This window comes from Tenrec ecaudatus, chromosome 12 (genome assembly GCF_050624435.1).
Source record: "Tenrec ecaudatus isolate mTenEca1 chromosome 12, mTenEca1.hap1, whole genome shotgun sequence".
Classification (NCBI taxonomy): domain Eukaryota; kingdom Metazoa; phylum Chordata; class Mammalia; order Afrosoricida; family Tenrecidae; genus Tenrec; species Tenrec ecaudatus.
Window position 1 is genome coordinate 78,536,630 of NC_134541.1, and position 16,815 is coordinate 78,553,444.

The following is a 16,815-nucleotide window of genomic DNA, read 5'->3' on the forward strand; positions in this document are numbered from 1 at the left end:
AATTTTTATTATGAAAGTGTGCCAAATTCAGGCAGAAATTCTCAAGAACGTCTGTCAGGTTTTTAAATGCCTTCCTCCTGTCCTTCCCAGCAACTGTATAAAAACATATAGAAATTTACTTTTAATCAAGACAAATGGGAGTTAACACAGATTCACAATGGGTTTTCTATAAATAGAAAACCTGGGCAGATTTAAAGAACTACATCAGTCACAGAAATTTGTCACCTTTCCAGAAGCATCTGCTATTTAAAGTAAGCCATGCCCGTGGCAACTAGGGAGGAGCAAGAGGACAAAGCTGCTAGAGGACCCTTCTTTTGAGATGTGAAATGCACACTCATTTAGATTTCTTTGAAAGACCAGGCAAATTACTTATGATCAGGAGGGCAAAAACCAACCAGATTAAGTAAGTGTGGGGTCTTGGCATCTAAATAGATCTGCCTCTTGAATCTCATGAGACATGTCAGTAAAAAAAGACCACTGCTGTAAAATATTCCTGTTCTCAAAAATTCACATCCCAAACGCATGTAAGCAATCTCATGGACTTAAACATTCAGTTTATTTTAAAATAGCTTCTCTGCGTCCTTCCCTGAATGTAGAAATATCCTTAAAAAAAATCGGAATGACTCAGAATTGGGGGACAGGAAACAGAGTTTAGTCATATGTTTTGAAAACAGCGCCTGTCATGACTCTTGGGTTCTACACATGAGGCTTCCTGATATGTTGAGCTAACATACCACGGAGGAGAAACATCTGTTGAGTCTCACAAAAGACAGCGCCAGACTTCAAAGACTGGAAAGAATAGAATTTAGAACTAGGCTTTTCAAGGAACCTTCTGCAAAGAAGCCTTAAACTAAATAGAGGCAAATCACGGAAGAGGGTAGAGACTCTGCCCCACACCACAGTGGTTCCTGGACCGTACTATGACTAGCCTCTAATTCTAACATCACCAACCTACCCTTCTGCCTGGCCATGCCAGACCATGGGATAAGGGCTATTTAGGCCATCAGCACTGCCCTCTAAAAACCAGCTTCCTACCTCCCCAAGTTCCTGAGATACAGGCCAGACCTACGGAGTCTCAGCTCTGCTGGAAACCACACGGGGAGGTCACAGCACTCCCACCCCATGCCTCATTAATAAATAGCAATGACCAGTTACTGGGTGCTCTCATGTGCCAGGGAGAGCCCTGCGTGTTTTATGAGCAACAACCCTGCAAGCAGGTGTATTGACACGTTCATTGGTAAGGAAACTGATGACAATAGATCAGGTAACCTATTAAATATCAGGTTAAGTCAAGTAGGAAGAATGGGGAGAGAGGAAAAAAAGGCTGACAGCATCTGCCTGGGGCTCTTGGACCTTTCCTCTCCAGCCAAAGTTCATAATGAAGGCTTCTGCAGGTGTTTTGGCTCTAGCTGAACTCAGCCTTCAAGTCCTTCCAAACCAATTCTAACGTGGGCACCAGCTATAAAGGGAGAACCGTTGGTGCAGATATTCCTGAGGCATACTTGGAACAACTTTATTAGCCAAGTGACTTCATTAGCCAAGACAACATGTATCGGGCCAGCATATCCATACTCTTTCTAGAGCTTTCTAGAACAAAGCTGGGCTGGCCTGATACCTCAGTGTTTGTAGACATTGGCAAAGAGCAGAGATACATCTGGCCAGATAATCGGACTGGAGACAACATTTGAGGTGAGATCATTGCTAAAAAAAACCCTAACTTTCTACAAGTTGGTTTTCTGACATTCCATTTCTGCCCTAGGTACAAGCAGCAGATTTGGAAAGAATACGTGAAGGAAAAGAGAGGCAGAAGACTTGCTTACTGACCACACCCAAGCCCCTGACCGAAGAGGCTCCCATTCCTTGCTATCTGCCTCGAGCTTCCTTCAGGGTCTTATCTGAGATGAGAAAATGCAACTGCTCACAAGTTAATCAGGGATTGCCATGAGGCCCTGTGTCTCCAAGTTGGGACACTTCCTAAAGGCTGCATACTTTCGGCCTGGCTCCTTCTATATATTGCTCACTTCCTCTTCAAGGACATATTCCACCAGTTCTGCAAACTTCACTTCAAGGGCACTTGCTGCTGACTCGGTTTTAAAGAGAACACTTACTTATCTAATAAGTGACTCATTTTGAGTAAGCCAGCAAGGCACCACATAATGTTATGACTATTTTTGAATGTAATAAAATGATAAAAGTTTTCTTTTACTGAGTTCCAAGAAGTGCTAGCATCTGGACTAGACCTGTTAGATACCTTATAGCATTCCATCTTCATAACCAACATAGGGAGCTGACATTATCATCCCCATTTTAGCCAGGAGGAAACGGAGGCTAGGGGTAGAATAACTCAGTCAGGAAGTGGTGTGGTTGGGTGAGAGGCCAGATTTACCCCCTTGAACGCTGGTCTTGGCCAGAACATTAGCCTTTCCTTCAGCACACCCCACTTAACTAGAACCCAGTTCTCCTGGACAGCTCAGCCACAGCCACCACCAGGCCTGGCCTATATCCCAGCTTCCCTAGTTCCACTCTGCTCTGAACCACTCATGAGCTCTTGTTCTGGGCCCTCTCCCATTGCTACCTAGGTAGCGCCTTAGAGTCCACCCCAAATCTTAACAGACATGCATTCAGGCTGAGCATATGCGACTGGACAATGCAGTTTACTTTCTAGGACTGCAAGGCCCTGAGCCTGTCTTCCTTCCCACCCAGGGCCCGGGCAACAGAGACTGGCTGCTGGGCTACAATTTTCTCAGCTCAGGGTCACTAGCTACAGCTCAGCTTGTTTACCTGGATAGGATTTAGCCCCAAACAGCAACTGCGCACGGAACACTGCTCTCCAGCTAGACCAAAGCACCCACTTTTGCCTTCTGTCTGCATGTCCGGTGTGGGACTAGAGCGGGGAGACCCAACTCCTGAATGCCTGGCTCCCTCCACCTCAGTTTGGCCCAACTGTCACCCTTGGAACCTGGAACCAAAACCGTCGTTAAACTTTGTAGTCAACCTACAGAGGGGTCGCCTGAGGCCGCAAAGCCAGCGGCTGAGTTCAGCCCTAACTGGATACATGGTTGGGGGGCGCCGGGGCGGGGTGGGGGAGGGGACAGCGAACTCAGGGATGGGCTCTGCGTCGCGGGCTGATATGGCACCTGTCTTATAGAGGGTGGGGCTCCAAGACACCCGCTGCAAACCTCCAGCTGAGGCAACTGCTGGCGCCAGTGGGACACTTGAGTTGGGCGCTGGGTCTCCCCCAGCTTACTTACCGGACACGTTTAACTGGCCTCCCAGGAACCAGCCAATCTTGCCCCTGCTGAAGTCGCAGTCCCACACCGTGTGGTAAGGGGTGTCCCATACCAGCGTGTCCCGCGCTAGCGGTCCCCAGAAGGCGGCCGGCTCCCGAGCCGCCTGCGCACTCAGAGCGGAGTACGAACCGGGCTGCGCAGCGGCCGAGGCGGGGGCGCCGCCCGAGCGCCCCGAGGAGCGCCGGCTGGTAACGTTCGCCCCGCTCTGCCACCCAGCCGGCTGCCCTAGGCGCCCTCGAAGGCTGCCAAGGAGCCGCCCGAGGCCACGGCCTAGGCTCCCGGCCGCCATCAGGTCCCCTCTGCCCCCGGAGCGCGGACCGACAGCGACTGGGTGAGCGAGTGCCCCTCCGTGTCTCCGCGGGACCGCCCAGTCTCCGCCCTCCCGCTGCCCCCCCGTCGCGGCTCTGGGCCCGAAACGCCCAGAGCCTGGGGAGGGGCCGCCGGGCGCCCGAGTGGGATGGAGTCTGGCAGCGCAAGCCTTCAGGGGGCCCCCCAGTCTGCGGCCCTGGACTGACTCCGGGCGTTCAACTGTTTTGGTTTCAGTTTGTGAGCTCTTCTGGGGAGTAGGGAGTGGGGCTGCTGCCCCAGGGAGCAACTGAAGCTGGGGACAGGCGTGTCACAGGCCAGGTGGAGAAAGCATACCTGTGGATTCAACCTCCCAGAAGCTGCCCTACCCTAACAAACTCAATCCCATGGGATTCCTGGGCTCATCCTAGGCCCACGGCCTGGATCCTCTGTTTCAGTCGCCCATTTCCCAACCCCGTGGATTGGAACTTGGGGTCACTCTTGCCTACGAAAAAACGCGATAGAAAAGTACAGCTCCCAGGAATTGTGGATGATTTGGCTTGATGGGGATTTTCTCCAGGTTCTTCAGCATCTCTTGGCTTGGATTCAAACCCTGGTTCTACTATTTACTGACTCTGTTAAGTTCCCTAACTTCCCTGTGCCTCTGGTTCCTCTAACAGGAAATGGGGTACCCCTCCCTTATAAAAACTACATTAAAGAGTACAAGAGATGACGTTTCTAAAACATCCAGCCTAGAACCGGCAACATGGGGGTGACTGTGCATCTATTATCAAGCCAGGGTAGCTAGAAGGAAAATCATAGAAAACATGTCTTAATCGGGGACTTAAAAAAATTTTCACTGGGAGCTCTTACAAATATTATAACAATCCATAATTCAATTAAATCAAGCAAATTGTAAAATTACTGCCACCATTTTCAAAGTATCTTCTTCCTGAACTCTTTGATATCAGCTCCCCTTTATCCCCTCCCTCCCCACCCTGCCCCCAGGAACCTTATTCTTATAAATAATAATACTAATTATTATTATTTCTGCCATAAGTATCCTCTAGTTGTTTAATATTTCCTCCCCTTACTATTATGGTCCAATTTTACCTCATTAATCTTGTTAGCCATGCCTATATTCATTTATATAGTGTAGACCATCTGGTGCATGAAATCCAAGCTAGGTAAACCCATCAGAAATAGTAATGGGAGCCACAATCCCGGGGGTATGGGAGGAGAGGGTGGAAAAGGGGGGTAAGGGGGAACCGACAGCAAAGATGACTTATAACCCCGCTCGAGGGGAAGGTATATCAATCAGAGTCTTACATAGTTTAATGGCCAAGAAGGAACCTCTAAAGGTCAAGGTAAGCACAAGGATTGGAGGATTAGGGGGATTGTATGCTGAGTCCTTTGGGCTTGGAGAAAATTCCTTTCCGTAAATTGTGAAAACTCGTGGGGGAGATATCACTCTGGGAACCCTGCATGACCATCAGGGCTGAATGAGCCTAACGGAATGACTTTCAGGGCTGCAAACACAAAGGCCACAGCTGTCACTTGGTGAGCATTTCCCCTGCATTTCTCCACTTAGTTCAAAAGCCTTCTAGCCCAGTCCCCTTGTGGACCTACGATGAAACAGAGACCCTAAAAAAGAAAAGAATTTCCTGAAGAGCGTAGGGTTGTATTGGAAAGAGCAGTGCTAGCAGGACTAGCAGTGCTCCCAACTCCCCAGTCAGCATCTGTTACCACACTCAGTCTAGTTTCCCACTTCTGATAGAGTACAGAGAATGGTAATTACAGGGGGGGCACATTTGTCCTCATATACTGTATTTGTGTCTGATTAGCCTTATTATCCTGACCAACATAATGTAACCGAATGGCGTGGTGCTAAGCCAGGTCAAGGCCTTATGAGGTCTGGCAGTCCTCAGTGGCTTCTTGTGGAGAACAGAGCCAAGCTATCTGCCTGGCAGCCAGGTCTGCTCCCAGACAGTAGACTCCAGGGAGAGTAACCAAATGAGGGACCCCAGGCAACACCACAAGGTACACAAGAATGGCTAAGCTAATTAACAAGATCATGCGAAATTTTCATTTTCATTGTAAATCACTCAGTTTGGGGTGGTTTGTTACAAAGCAATAGATTACACCTGTGGCCACAAACTCATGATTCCTCTTCTATACCTTGGCTACTATTTCCAAGCCCTTCACAGCTGATCCTACTTCCCCTGCCCTTAAAGTTTTGAGGATCTTAAGATGGATCCCGAGTTTACGCGTGTTTTGTTCACCGTCTGTTACGTACGGATCACGAGATAACTTGTGATTTCTACACGCTGTCTTCTGATGCCATCTGCCTGGATATATTTTAACTACTTCGTCTATTTAGGTGTTTACATCAGTAGTGAAAGTAGGAAACTCAATTGTCTTCATGTTCTTTTTGTTTATTTAGCATTTTAGTGCCTTTTGGTTAAATCAAATAGTTCCTATTTGTTTGAATTGTTTCGCAAGGAGTTGTGCATTTATCACGGTGAAACCTCAGTGAAATGTCAAACATGACCATCGCTCCAGTGGTCACCCGTTACACAAAAAGACACGAAGAGACTCTTAGCCCTAATTCTTCTAATTTTTCAAAGTAATATGGATTATGTTGATTATTTTTACAAGAAGTTTATAATTTCATGAAGATTATAGTTCATAAAAGTAATACTGTTCTGCATACATTGTGAAATATTGTTTCATAATGTGAGACATTTTATATTCACAAACTGAAAGTTATAAATAAATATGATATAAAGTTGATGAGATGTAAACCCAGTTATGGTTTAATGCCACAAAAAAAAAAAAACTAACAGCCGAAAAAATACACGGCCACTTGGGTAAGTTGGTAAGAAAAAAAAAATCCCATCTTTAATGCGTTAAGCTCGTTCACAAACCTCTGTCTCTCCTACTCACAGGCCAGGGCTCTCTACCCACCTCTAGCTCTCCAGCCTTGCTCTTCCCTCTAAATTTCAGTCCTGTTTCCAAAGATCTGATTCACACCTGAATATAACAGGTTCCAAAGATTCTGCTCTTAGATACAGGTCCTTCTGCAGTCCACCCATGTCAGTAAACAAATCATAATTTCTTCTTGTTCCAATTTAAAACCTTGTCATTCTAGCTTCCTCTCTTTCACACTCCACATGTCATCTGACAACTTCCCTTCAAAATCCCTACAGCATCTGATTGCCGCTCCTCCTCATGACCCTCCTGCTTGAATCACACCCTTCTCTTATAGATTATTGTTTCCACCCTTGCCTAGAATTAACTAACCCCCCGAATCAGTCAATGCAATACTTTAAGAAAAGAACAGATCAAGTTGCCCTGTAATTTAAGGTGTTCCAAAGACCCCCAGGACCCTCAAAGTAAGTCATATGATGGTGTATCCCCCCAAAAAATAAAACGGAAAGTTTTTTCAAAGCTATGTTTGTTTGTTTTTTTACAAAATAACCTTATCACCTTCAAAGTACTCTCCATTACACTTAATATATTTGTCAAATCTGCAATTCCATTCTTGGGAAAAAATTTGAAACTTATCTATTTGGATGGTTGACAGCACCTCCCACATTTTTTTCTTCACCTCTTCTACAACATATCGCTGTCCTTTCATGTCCCTTTATATTCGCAGAAACAAGATGTCTCATGGAGCTACATCAGGTGAATAAGGTACATGGAACAAGAGAGGCACATTGGTTTTTTTGTTTTGTTTTGTTTTTTCAAAAACTGGCACACTGAGCAGGCAGCATGAGCAGGTACATTGTCATGGTGGCTAAACCAGTCCCCCATCTGCCATAAGACAGGTCTTTGTTTGTGGCACACTGTCATGCAATCTTTTCAGAACCTCTAAATAGAAGCTTGATTAAATGTCTGACCTGTTGAAATGAACTCCAAATGCAGGATGAGTTGACATTTTCGTCCATTTGGGAAGTTGACATACGTTTAGAACAAGGTTTGTCATCAACATTTCACCCTTTTTGAAACAAGAAAACCACTCATACACATGAGTTTTCCCCACTGCACTGCCCTTATAAGGTGTGTTCAACATTACAACAGTGTCTGCACATTTTGCCCAAGGAGGAAACAAAATTTCACAGCTGCATACTGTTCTCTTAAATCAGCCATCATAAAAAAACAAGGTTCAGGCAAAACTGCTTTTACAAAAAATTTTACTGTGACTTGAGAGAACCTTCCAGGTGATGCCACTGGGTGCACTAACAGAGGGAGCTGCTCAATGCTCACCTAGCTGGAAAAATGCATACCGTGAAAGCTCTGCTCCACCCAGCGCAACTTCAGCTTTGGGGGTTACCCCTCGTATCTTTACCCTAGTCCACAGAAACATTCCATTGACTGTACTCTTGTTCCCCAAAGTGTAATCAATAAAGCAGAATCAGCATCCGGGAAGTTTCCCTATAAACACGGTCTCTCAGGCCCAACCCAGGTCGTCACTGTCCTTACAGAATTCATTTTGCTGAGTATGTAGGGATCTGTGCATATTCAAGCTTGAGAAGTACTGCTCTACTTGAGCTAGTCCATCATCTCCAGACCATTCGCCCCTAACTGATTCTGCTCCAGTCAAATGCCCTCTCACTGTCTCGGGGACTTTGCACTGCTTCTCCCGCTGTCTGGAATATACTTCTCCCAAATGTCCACATGGATCCATCCCTTCCGGTATTCCAAAGAGATCTTTTCTGTCGCCTAGTCACCACCTTGACTACATATATCTTAGTCCATACAATCCATTTTGCTGTTTTACATAGCTCTCATATACCCTCTTCAAGTCAATTCTGACTCATATTGGCCCTATATAGTTCAGAGTACTGTTCCTTATGGTTTCTATAACTGTAAATCTTTACAGAAGAAAGCCTTATCTTTCCAGGATTAGCCAGTGATTTTTGAACTGTTGACCTTGCAGTTAGCAGCCCAACGCTTGGCTTACAAAGCCACTAGGGTTTGCTAAATACTAGCTGTTTATTCCCCATCCCCACCTCCTCACTATGGGAGAACTTCTGAATGAAGAAGCGTGAACACTTCTCTTCTGGGAGTGTATTTCCAGTAACGGGGAAAGACCATACAGAAATATACTTAAATGACAGTCCATAGGTGATGTCCGCTCTACTGGACTTTGTTTCCTAAGTGTACAGTTCCCATTCGCTACCACTGGAGTAAAGGAAGGGGAAGTGGCTGTGTGTACATAAAACATTTCAGAACTGGTTAAGAATTGCACTTCTCGCAGCCTGGGTTACCCAACTTGTGCCTAAGAACTTCCTCCTGAGAGTGACAGTTCATAAGACTAATCCCTGTTGCCTCCATGTTATAAGTCAGTGGTCAGGTACATGAAACCGGCCCGTGCCCTGAACCCTGTGCCTCACCAGGCTCACAGTGGTTCGAAGAAGCAGAAGTCATTGGGTAACACCATCTTCTCCTCATCCATGGACTCCACATCAATAGAGCCCTTATTTGCTGAAAGCCAAATGTTTGCTGACAACAACAGGTAGTTTTCTGGGTTGAATTGTGTCCTCCAAAAAAGATGTGCTTTAAATGTTCATCTTTATATCGAGATTATGGTGTTGGCACAGAATAGTGAACACACACAATGAACTGAGCAAATCTGGTTTGGATGAAGTATGGCTAGAATCCTCGCTGGTAGGGAAGATGGAAGATTTCATCTAATGTGCTTTGGCCATGTCCTCAGAAGAGCTCAGTCTCGAGAGAAGACACCGTTTTACTTAACTAGTACTGCTTTTCCAGAGATACACTACGTGGACAGTTGTAACAATCAAGTGTGGGCTCTCACAGCTTAGGAGGCGAGAAGCCTAAATCCCGGGCACCAACTGTAGGGTTTCTCTCTGTCAGCTCTGGGAAAAGATTCTTTCCTCCTTTCAGTATCTGCAGATACTCTTGTATCTCTTGGAGACTGCCATGTACCTTGACATAAACCTTTCCCTGGGCCTATGATAGTGGTGGCACAGGAGAATGGCTTTAAAGGATTTGCTCCATTCTTGGCTTTTCTTCTTGCTGGTCACTCTACTTGATTCTCTTTCTTGACAAATCTTACAAGATTTATCTCTTGTAAAATGATGTAGACCACACATTAGGGGAATTACCCTTACAGAGCTCTGATGTGATAATTGGGGTGGCATCCTATCCCAATTTCCTCATTGGTTGATCACATCAGGAGGATCACATCATTGCCTAGCTGCAAAGCCACGGAAACGTATGGCCCAGCCAAGTTAACACATATTTGGGAAGGCATAATGTGATTCATGATGCTTGGTGGAGAGGGGTCAGTGAAAAGAGGAAGGTCATCAGTGAGATGCATTGACACAATGGCTGCAATACTGGCCTCAAACACAGCAACAATTGTGAAGCAGGCACAGAACTGGATAGTGTTTTGTTCTCTTGTAAACTGAGTTACTATGAGTCAAGCTGCCTCACTGGCACCTAATAACAACATACCCATGATTATAATCCCATTTGGGAATGGATTTCTTTCTTATGCTAATGAGGTAGTACTAGCTTAGGGCATGTCTTTTTTGAGATATAAAAGATGAGATTACAAAAAACCCAGATATAACATCAGCATACTGACAACTGATTTTCTTTTTTTTTAAATCATTTTATTGGGGCCTCTTACAGATTTTATAACAATCAAAAAATCAATTATACAATGCCAACTTGTACATATGTTGCCATCATCATTTTCAAAGCATTATCTTTCTACTTAAGCCCTTTGATATCAGCTCCTATTTTCCCCTCCCTCCCCCACCTTCCTACCCTTGTAAACCCTTAATAAATTATATTTAAAATTTTTCATATCTTACACAATCTGCTGTATCTCCCTACCCATGTTTCTGTTATTCATCCCCCTGGGGGTGATGGTTATACATCCATCACTGGTATCAGTTCCCCCTTCCCCATTGCCTCATGGTAACACTACTCCCATTACTGTTTCTGAGGGGTTCATCTGTCCTGCAATCCCTGTGTTGAAAGCACTTATCTGTACCAATGTACATATTCCAGTCTAGCAGGATTTGTGAGGTCTATGATGGTAGGGGGAGGAAGCCTTAAAGAACTAGAGGAATGTCATGTGTTTTGTGCCATACTGCACCCTGGATGAATGAACCCTTCCTTGTGACCCTCCTGTAAGGGATGTCCAATTGTCTACAGTCGAGCTCTGCGTCTCCACTCTGATCCCTTTCCTTCACATCAATTTAATTGTTTTTGATCTTCTGGAACCCGATCCTGTCGACACCTCATGGTTACACACAGACTGGTGTGCTTCTTCCATATGGGCTTTGTTACTTCCTTGTTAAATGGCCACTTATTTAACTTCATGCTATATCTTTTATTAGCTGGACACCATCAGCTTTGGGTATCACAAAATGCCAGATTATTAGAACAAAGAGTTCTTGTGCTGAGGGAAGACTTAAGTAAAGGCCCAGAGTCAATCTGCTAAGTTGATACTTTTAACATATAAATATATGTACATTGACCAATACACCTATCTTTCTATATTAATATATTTATATTTACACCTGTATATATAGCTTTTCCCTCTAGCTTTCCCCTCTGTTTCCTTTTACTTTCCTCCTGTCCCACTATCATGTTCACTCTTCATTCAGGTCTCAGTGCTTCCTCTCAGCTACATTATGGTTGATAGAACACAACCAGGCATTCTACACCCTCCTCTTACTGATTTTAGATCCCTGCTTGTTCCCCTCTCCCTGAGTTGTGACAACTGATTTTTGTTAAAGGCCCAGTAAGCATTCAATGCCCTCTTCAATAAATAGTGCTGGAAGAACTGGATATCCATCTGCAGAAGAATGAAACAAGACCCATATCCCACCACATGCACAAAAACAAACTCAAGGTGGATCAAAGACCTAAATGCAAAACCAAAGCTATCAGGATCTTCAATGAGAAAATTGGGACAAATCTAAGTGCCCTAGTACAGGACATGCATGGGCTGCCAGATATAATAAAAGAAGTACACACCATGGAAGAAAAAATAACAGAATGGGACGTATTAAAAATAAAACACCCATGTACATTGAAAAAGATTTAATTAAAAGAGTAATACAAGAGCCCACAGATTGAGAAAAGATAATTAGCAGTGGCATAAAAGACAAAGGACTCATTACTAAAACCTACAGTATACAAGCCCACAACAAGAAAAAATAATAACCCTCTGAGAAGGTGGGCAAAGGACTTGAAAAGATGGTTCACAGAGGATGACACCCAAATAGTTACTAAATCCAAAAGGAAATGCTCTCATTCTAGCCATCCAGGAATGCAAGTCAAAACAACCATGGAATACTTCTAACACTCGTAACCATAGCCCAATTTTTAAAACATAACAATAAATGCTGGAGAAGGTATGGAGAGATTAGAACTCTAATACACTGCTGGTAGGCTTGTAAATACATACAACCATTGTGGAAATCAATATGGTGATTCCTGAAACAGATAGCAAAAGAACTACCATATGATCCAGCAATATCATTACTGGGCGCACATACCCCAAAGAAATAAACTGATCATGAACAGACACATGCTACCCCATGTTCATCACAGCACAGTTCACAATAGCAAAAGTTGGAAACAGCCTAAATTCACATCCGAATATTGGATTTTAAAATTTCAAAAAAACTTTGCTGTATGCACACAGTGGACTACTACGCATCCCTTAAAAAGCTAAAACATAGCACTGAAGCCATGAAATGCCTCCTACTATGGAGGGAGTTGGAAAACATGATTATACTGAGTGAAGTTAATCAATCACAAAAGGATAAATGCTGTATTAGCCCCTGCTCTAGAGATAAGCAACAGGATGGGCACAAGCTCAGACTTACAAGGCACCCAGCCTGCTGGCCAGGGTGGCCAGACAGCCTGGTAGAGAGCCTGACCAATGCCAATGAATCATACATCAGTGTATCTAGGTCTGTACCTTGAAGGTCATTCTGGCAGAGGGCTCCTCACGTCATCTGGGATCAAATTGTAAAAGGAAGTGGTGGGGATGTTGACTGGATTTTAACTCTTTGCAGGAATAGAAAGCCTCAGTTTTCTTGTACTTCCTCCTGGATAGATAGACTAAATATAGTGAAAATATCAATATTAACAAAAACAATCCAATTGCATTGAATTGCATAATTGAGCTATATAAATTCAAGGCAACTCTGATGCAAATTTCACCACAATTTTTCAAAGAAATGGAAAAACTAATCAACTTTATATAGAAATGAAAGAAACCCAAGATAAACAAAACACTATTTTAAAAAAAACAAAGTAGAAAGTCTTTCGCTCCAAGACTTTAAAATCTATTATATAGCTATAGCAATCAAAACAGCTTGGTACTAGTAAAACCATAGACATGAAGACCGACTTATCAGAATTGAGAACCCAGAAATACAACTATGTGCCTACAGGCACCTGATATCTGGTAAAGAATTAAAACCACCAAGTGGGGAAAGAGATTGCCTTTCCAATCAATGGTGCTGAAAAATTGGATCTTCACCTGCAAAAGAATGAAAAGGGCCCATACAGCACATTATGTACAAAAACAAACTCAAGATTGGTCAAAGATTAAATGTAAACCATAGAACCATAGAAACCACCAAGGAAAAAATAGAGGCTGGCTGTCTCCTCCCTGAGACCCTTCTGTAAGGGGATGTCCAGTGGCCTACAAATGGGCTTTGAGTCTCCACTCCACACACACACAACCTATTCACAATGATATATTTTTTTGTTCTGATGATGCCTGATACCTGATCCCTTCAACACCTTGTGATCACACAGGCTGGTGTTCTCGCATGTGGGCTTTGTTGCTTCTGAGTTAGCTGGCCGCTTGTTTACCTTCAAGCTTTTAAGACCCCAGGTGCTATATCTTTTGACAGTCAGGCACCATCGACTTTCTTCACTACATTTGCTTATGCACCTGCTTTGTCTGCAGCAATTGTGTCGGGAAGGTGAGCATCACAGAATGCCAGTTAATAGAACAAAGTATTCTTGTATTGAGGAGCACTTGAGTGGAGGCCCAATGTTCATCTGCTACCTTAATATTAAACCTATACATATATGCACATAGATCTATTTCCCCAACCTCATACAACTTTCCTCTAGTTCCTAAATGCTTTCCGCCTCCCACTATCATATCCCTATTCTACCTTACAAATCTGGCTAGACCAGAGGGTGTACACTGGTAGAGACCGGAACTGGAAACACAGGAATCCAGGGCAGATGACCCCTTCAGGACCAGTGGTGTGAGTGGTGATACTGGGAGGGTGGAGGAAGGGTGGATTGGAAAGAGGGAACCGATTACAAGGATCTACATATAACCTTCTCCCTGGGGGACAGACAACAGAAAAGTGGGTGAAGGGAGACATCAGATAGTGCAAGATATGACAAAATAATAATTTATAAATTATCAAGGGTTCATGAGGGAAGGGGGAGAGGGGAGGAGGGGGGAAAATCAGGAACTGATGCCAGGGGCTTTGGTGGAAAGCAAATATTTTGAGAAGGATGAGGGTAATGAATGTGCAAATGTGCTTTACACAACTGATGTTTGTGTGGATTGTGATAAGAGTTGTATGAGCCCGTAGTAAAATGATTTTTAAAAATACGACAATCATAAAAAATTTTTAAATTGAAAAACAGAGGCAAACCTAAGGGCTCTAATAGTAGGCAAAAATACACTACGGAGCATAATAAATATAGCAACACTATAGAAGAAAAACAGTCAGTTGGGACATAATTAAAATATGACATTTATACAATCAAACAATTTAAAAGAGAACCCACAAATTAGGAAGAAATATCTAGCAGTGATCTATCAGATAAAAGGAGAGTTTCAAAATCTGGAGAAAACACAACATCTGAATAAGAAAAATACAAATAACCCAATTTTTAAAAATGGGCCCACAACATGAGTAGACAATACCCAGGCAGCTAACAAGGATATGAAGAAATGTTCATTAGCTATAAGAAAATTTCATTAGCTATAAGAAAAGTACAAATTAAAACAAGATACCACCTCACACCAACATTCTCCACAAAATTAAAAAACAGAAAATAATAAATGTTGGAGAGGACATGGAGAGGTTGGAATTGTCCTATATTGCTAGTGGAACCATAGGATTGTACAACCACTAGGGAAATCAGTACAGCACTTCCGTAAACAAATGCAAATACAATTACCTTATGATCCTGCAATCTCTCTACTTGATATATACCCTAACCAAATAAAGAGCAAAACACTACCAGCTATATACATACCTATGTTTCTTGCAGCAATTTCTAATAGCAAAACACAGAAACAGTAATAAACCCGAACTATAAAGGAGTGGTTAAACGCACACTGGTGCATTCTTCAGTGGAATATTATGCGTCCTTAAGAAACCATGACGGGCCTGTTAAGCACCTTAAGACATGGGCAAAATTAGAGAACATTTTTAAGTTATTGCGGAGCTCCTCCTCGTGCGAGGCCTGGACCTGGGTTGTCTGCTACAGAGATAAGCACATCATTGCTCACAAGGAGATTACAACTTGGGTGGTGCAGGGAATGAGTAGAGGAGAAGTGGCAGGTGTCAGTCAAATTAAATGCAAGCAAAACCCAGTAACAAACTCATAAGTTATCAGGGTCATAATAGATGGTCCCTGGAAGAAAGGGAGAAAAACATGGGACATAACTCAAATTACTATGCTTTAAAATAATTTTATTGGGAGATCTTGTTCTTGTTAGTTTGTTAGTTTATTTGTTAATGTTTCTCTGTATATGAGATCCAGGATAGGTAAATCTATAGAGACAGTAACTGAAATAATGGTCCCTTGGAGGTATGTTAGGGGAGGCTAGGGGGGAATAGCGAGCTGATAATGATGGGTACAAGTATGAAGAAAATGTTCTAAGAATGTTTTGGTGGTGATTTTACAATTCTTCTTGATTTAATTAAACTATTGAGTTGTATGATATGTGACTTATATGGCAATAAAACTGTTGAGTAAAAAAAAGAACTATTAATGAAACTCTTTTGGTTCTAAATACCTTCCTTCAGAAAAGTGCTGGGAAACAGGAACATGGAGTTTAATTGTATGAGAAAAAAGATTCTTTGAGTTGGGTAAACTAGAGAAACAAATCCACAGAAACTCATATGTATAAGAGAGAGTTTTATATTAAGGGTAAGTGCACATCAGGAAATCATGCCAACCCAGTGCTGCCCAAGCCCACAAGTTCCACATTAGCCCATATGTCCAACACCAATCTACAAAGTCCTCCTCCATCTCACAAAACACACCCAATGATGCCGACTGCAGGAGGAAAGCCAAATCAGCACGTAAGCATCTCAGCACTGGCAGGGGTCTCCACATGGCTGCTCCAGCACAGAGGGCTGCATCAGGGTAGGTCCATGTGGCTTCTCCTCAGGGAAGTCTTGCAGGAAGTCAGCCTTGCCAGTTGAAGCAGGGAACTGGCTAAGGCAGCTTCAGCCTGGTCTGATCATCAGAAAGCAAGAGACCTGAGAACTAGGAAGGCGAGGCTCGTGAAGCCATTTATCTCTCCACCCTTCAACTAATCCGGCATGTGTTTATTGTCCAGGTTGGCACAATAAACCTTAACAATCTCAAGTTGTTATATCATCTCCTGACTATGCCATTATAAAAACAGAAACAAAAAGGCTTATGACACCAAAGAAGTATCATCAGGCTGCGCCCCAATTGTTAGGTTGGGCCCCACCCCTACCCTTACCCAAGATTGTCTAGTTGACATAATCCCTAAATATCAAAGAGCATCCCTTGTCAATGTGACACCTCTACACAACTCTTTAACTATATGTAATCGCCAAAGATAATAATAGATCATACCTATGCCTAACATGATACAACTAACACACATACACTGAAAATGCACCAACCCCATTTAAACCTTCTATTCTATAAATGAACAAAATATCCCACGTCTAATAATTGCATTTTTGTGAATACCTACGCCTTAATCCTATAATCCTATTAACAGTTTTCCCCACCAATGAAAGTTTGTAAGCCAGCCACTGCATGCCTTTGTCTCTCCTGATTTTGGGTATGAAAATTCTATACTGCCCATTTCTATCAGCCCAGTCCTCAGAGGAGACAAGGATGCCCTTTGATGTAAGAATCTTCATTCCAGATGGAACTTGTGTGTCTGCATCCAGAAGCAAAGTCAAATCAGGGCAGGCCCTTCATC

General features: G+C 43.2%; 1 protein-coding gene across 1 annotated transcript in view; it reads right to left on the minus strand.

Moving 5' to 3' along the window:
• The window catches only part of ACSS1 (acyl-CoA synthetase short chain family member 1), a 54,740-nt gene extending 51,086 nt beyond the window's left edge, over window positions 1–3,654 (minus strand). The window contains exon 1 of the mRNA XM_075564178.1: window positions 3,252–3,654. Coding sequence (XP_075420293.1) covers window positions 3,252–3,579 — 328 coding nt within the window. The 5' untranslated portion in view covers window positions 3,580–3,654. The remainder of the gene's footprint in view (window positions 1–3,251) is intronic.
• Between the last annotated feature and the right edge of the window lie 13,161 nt (window positions 3,655–16,815).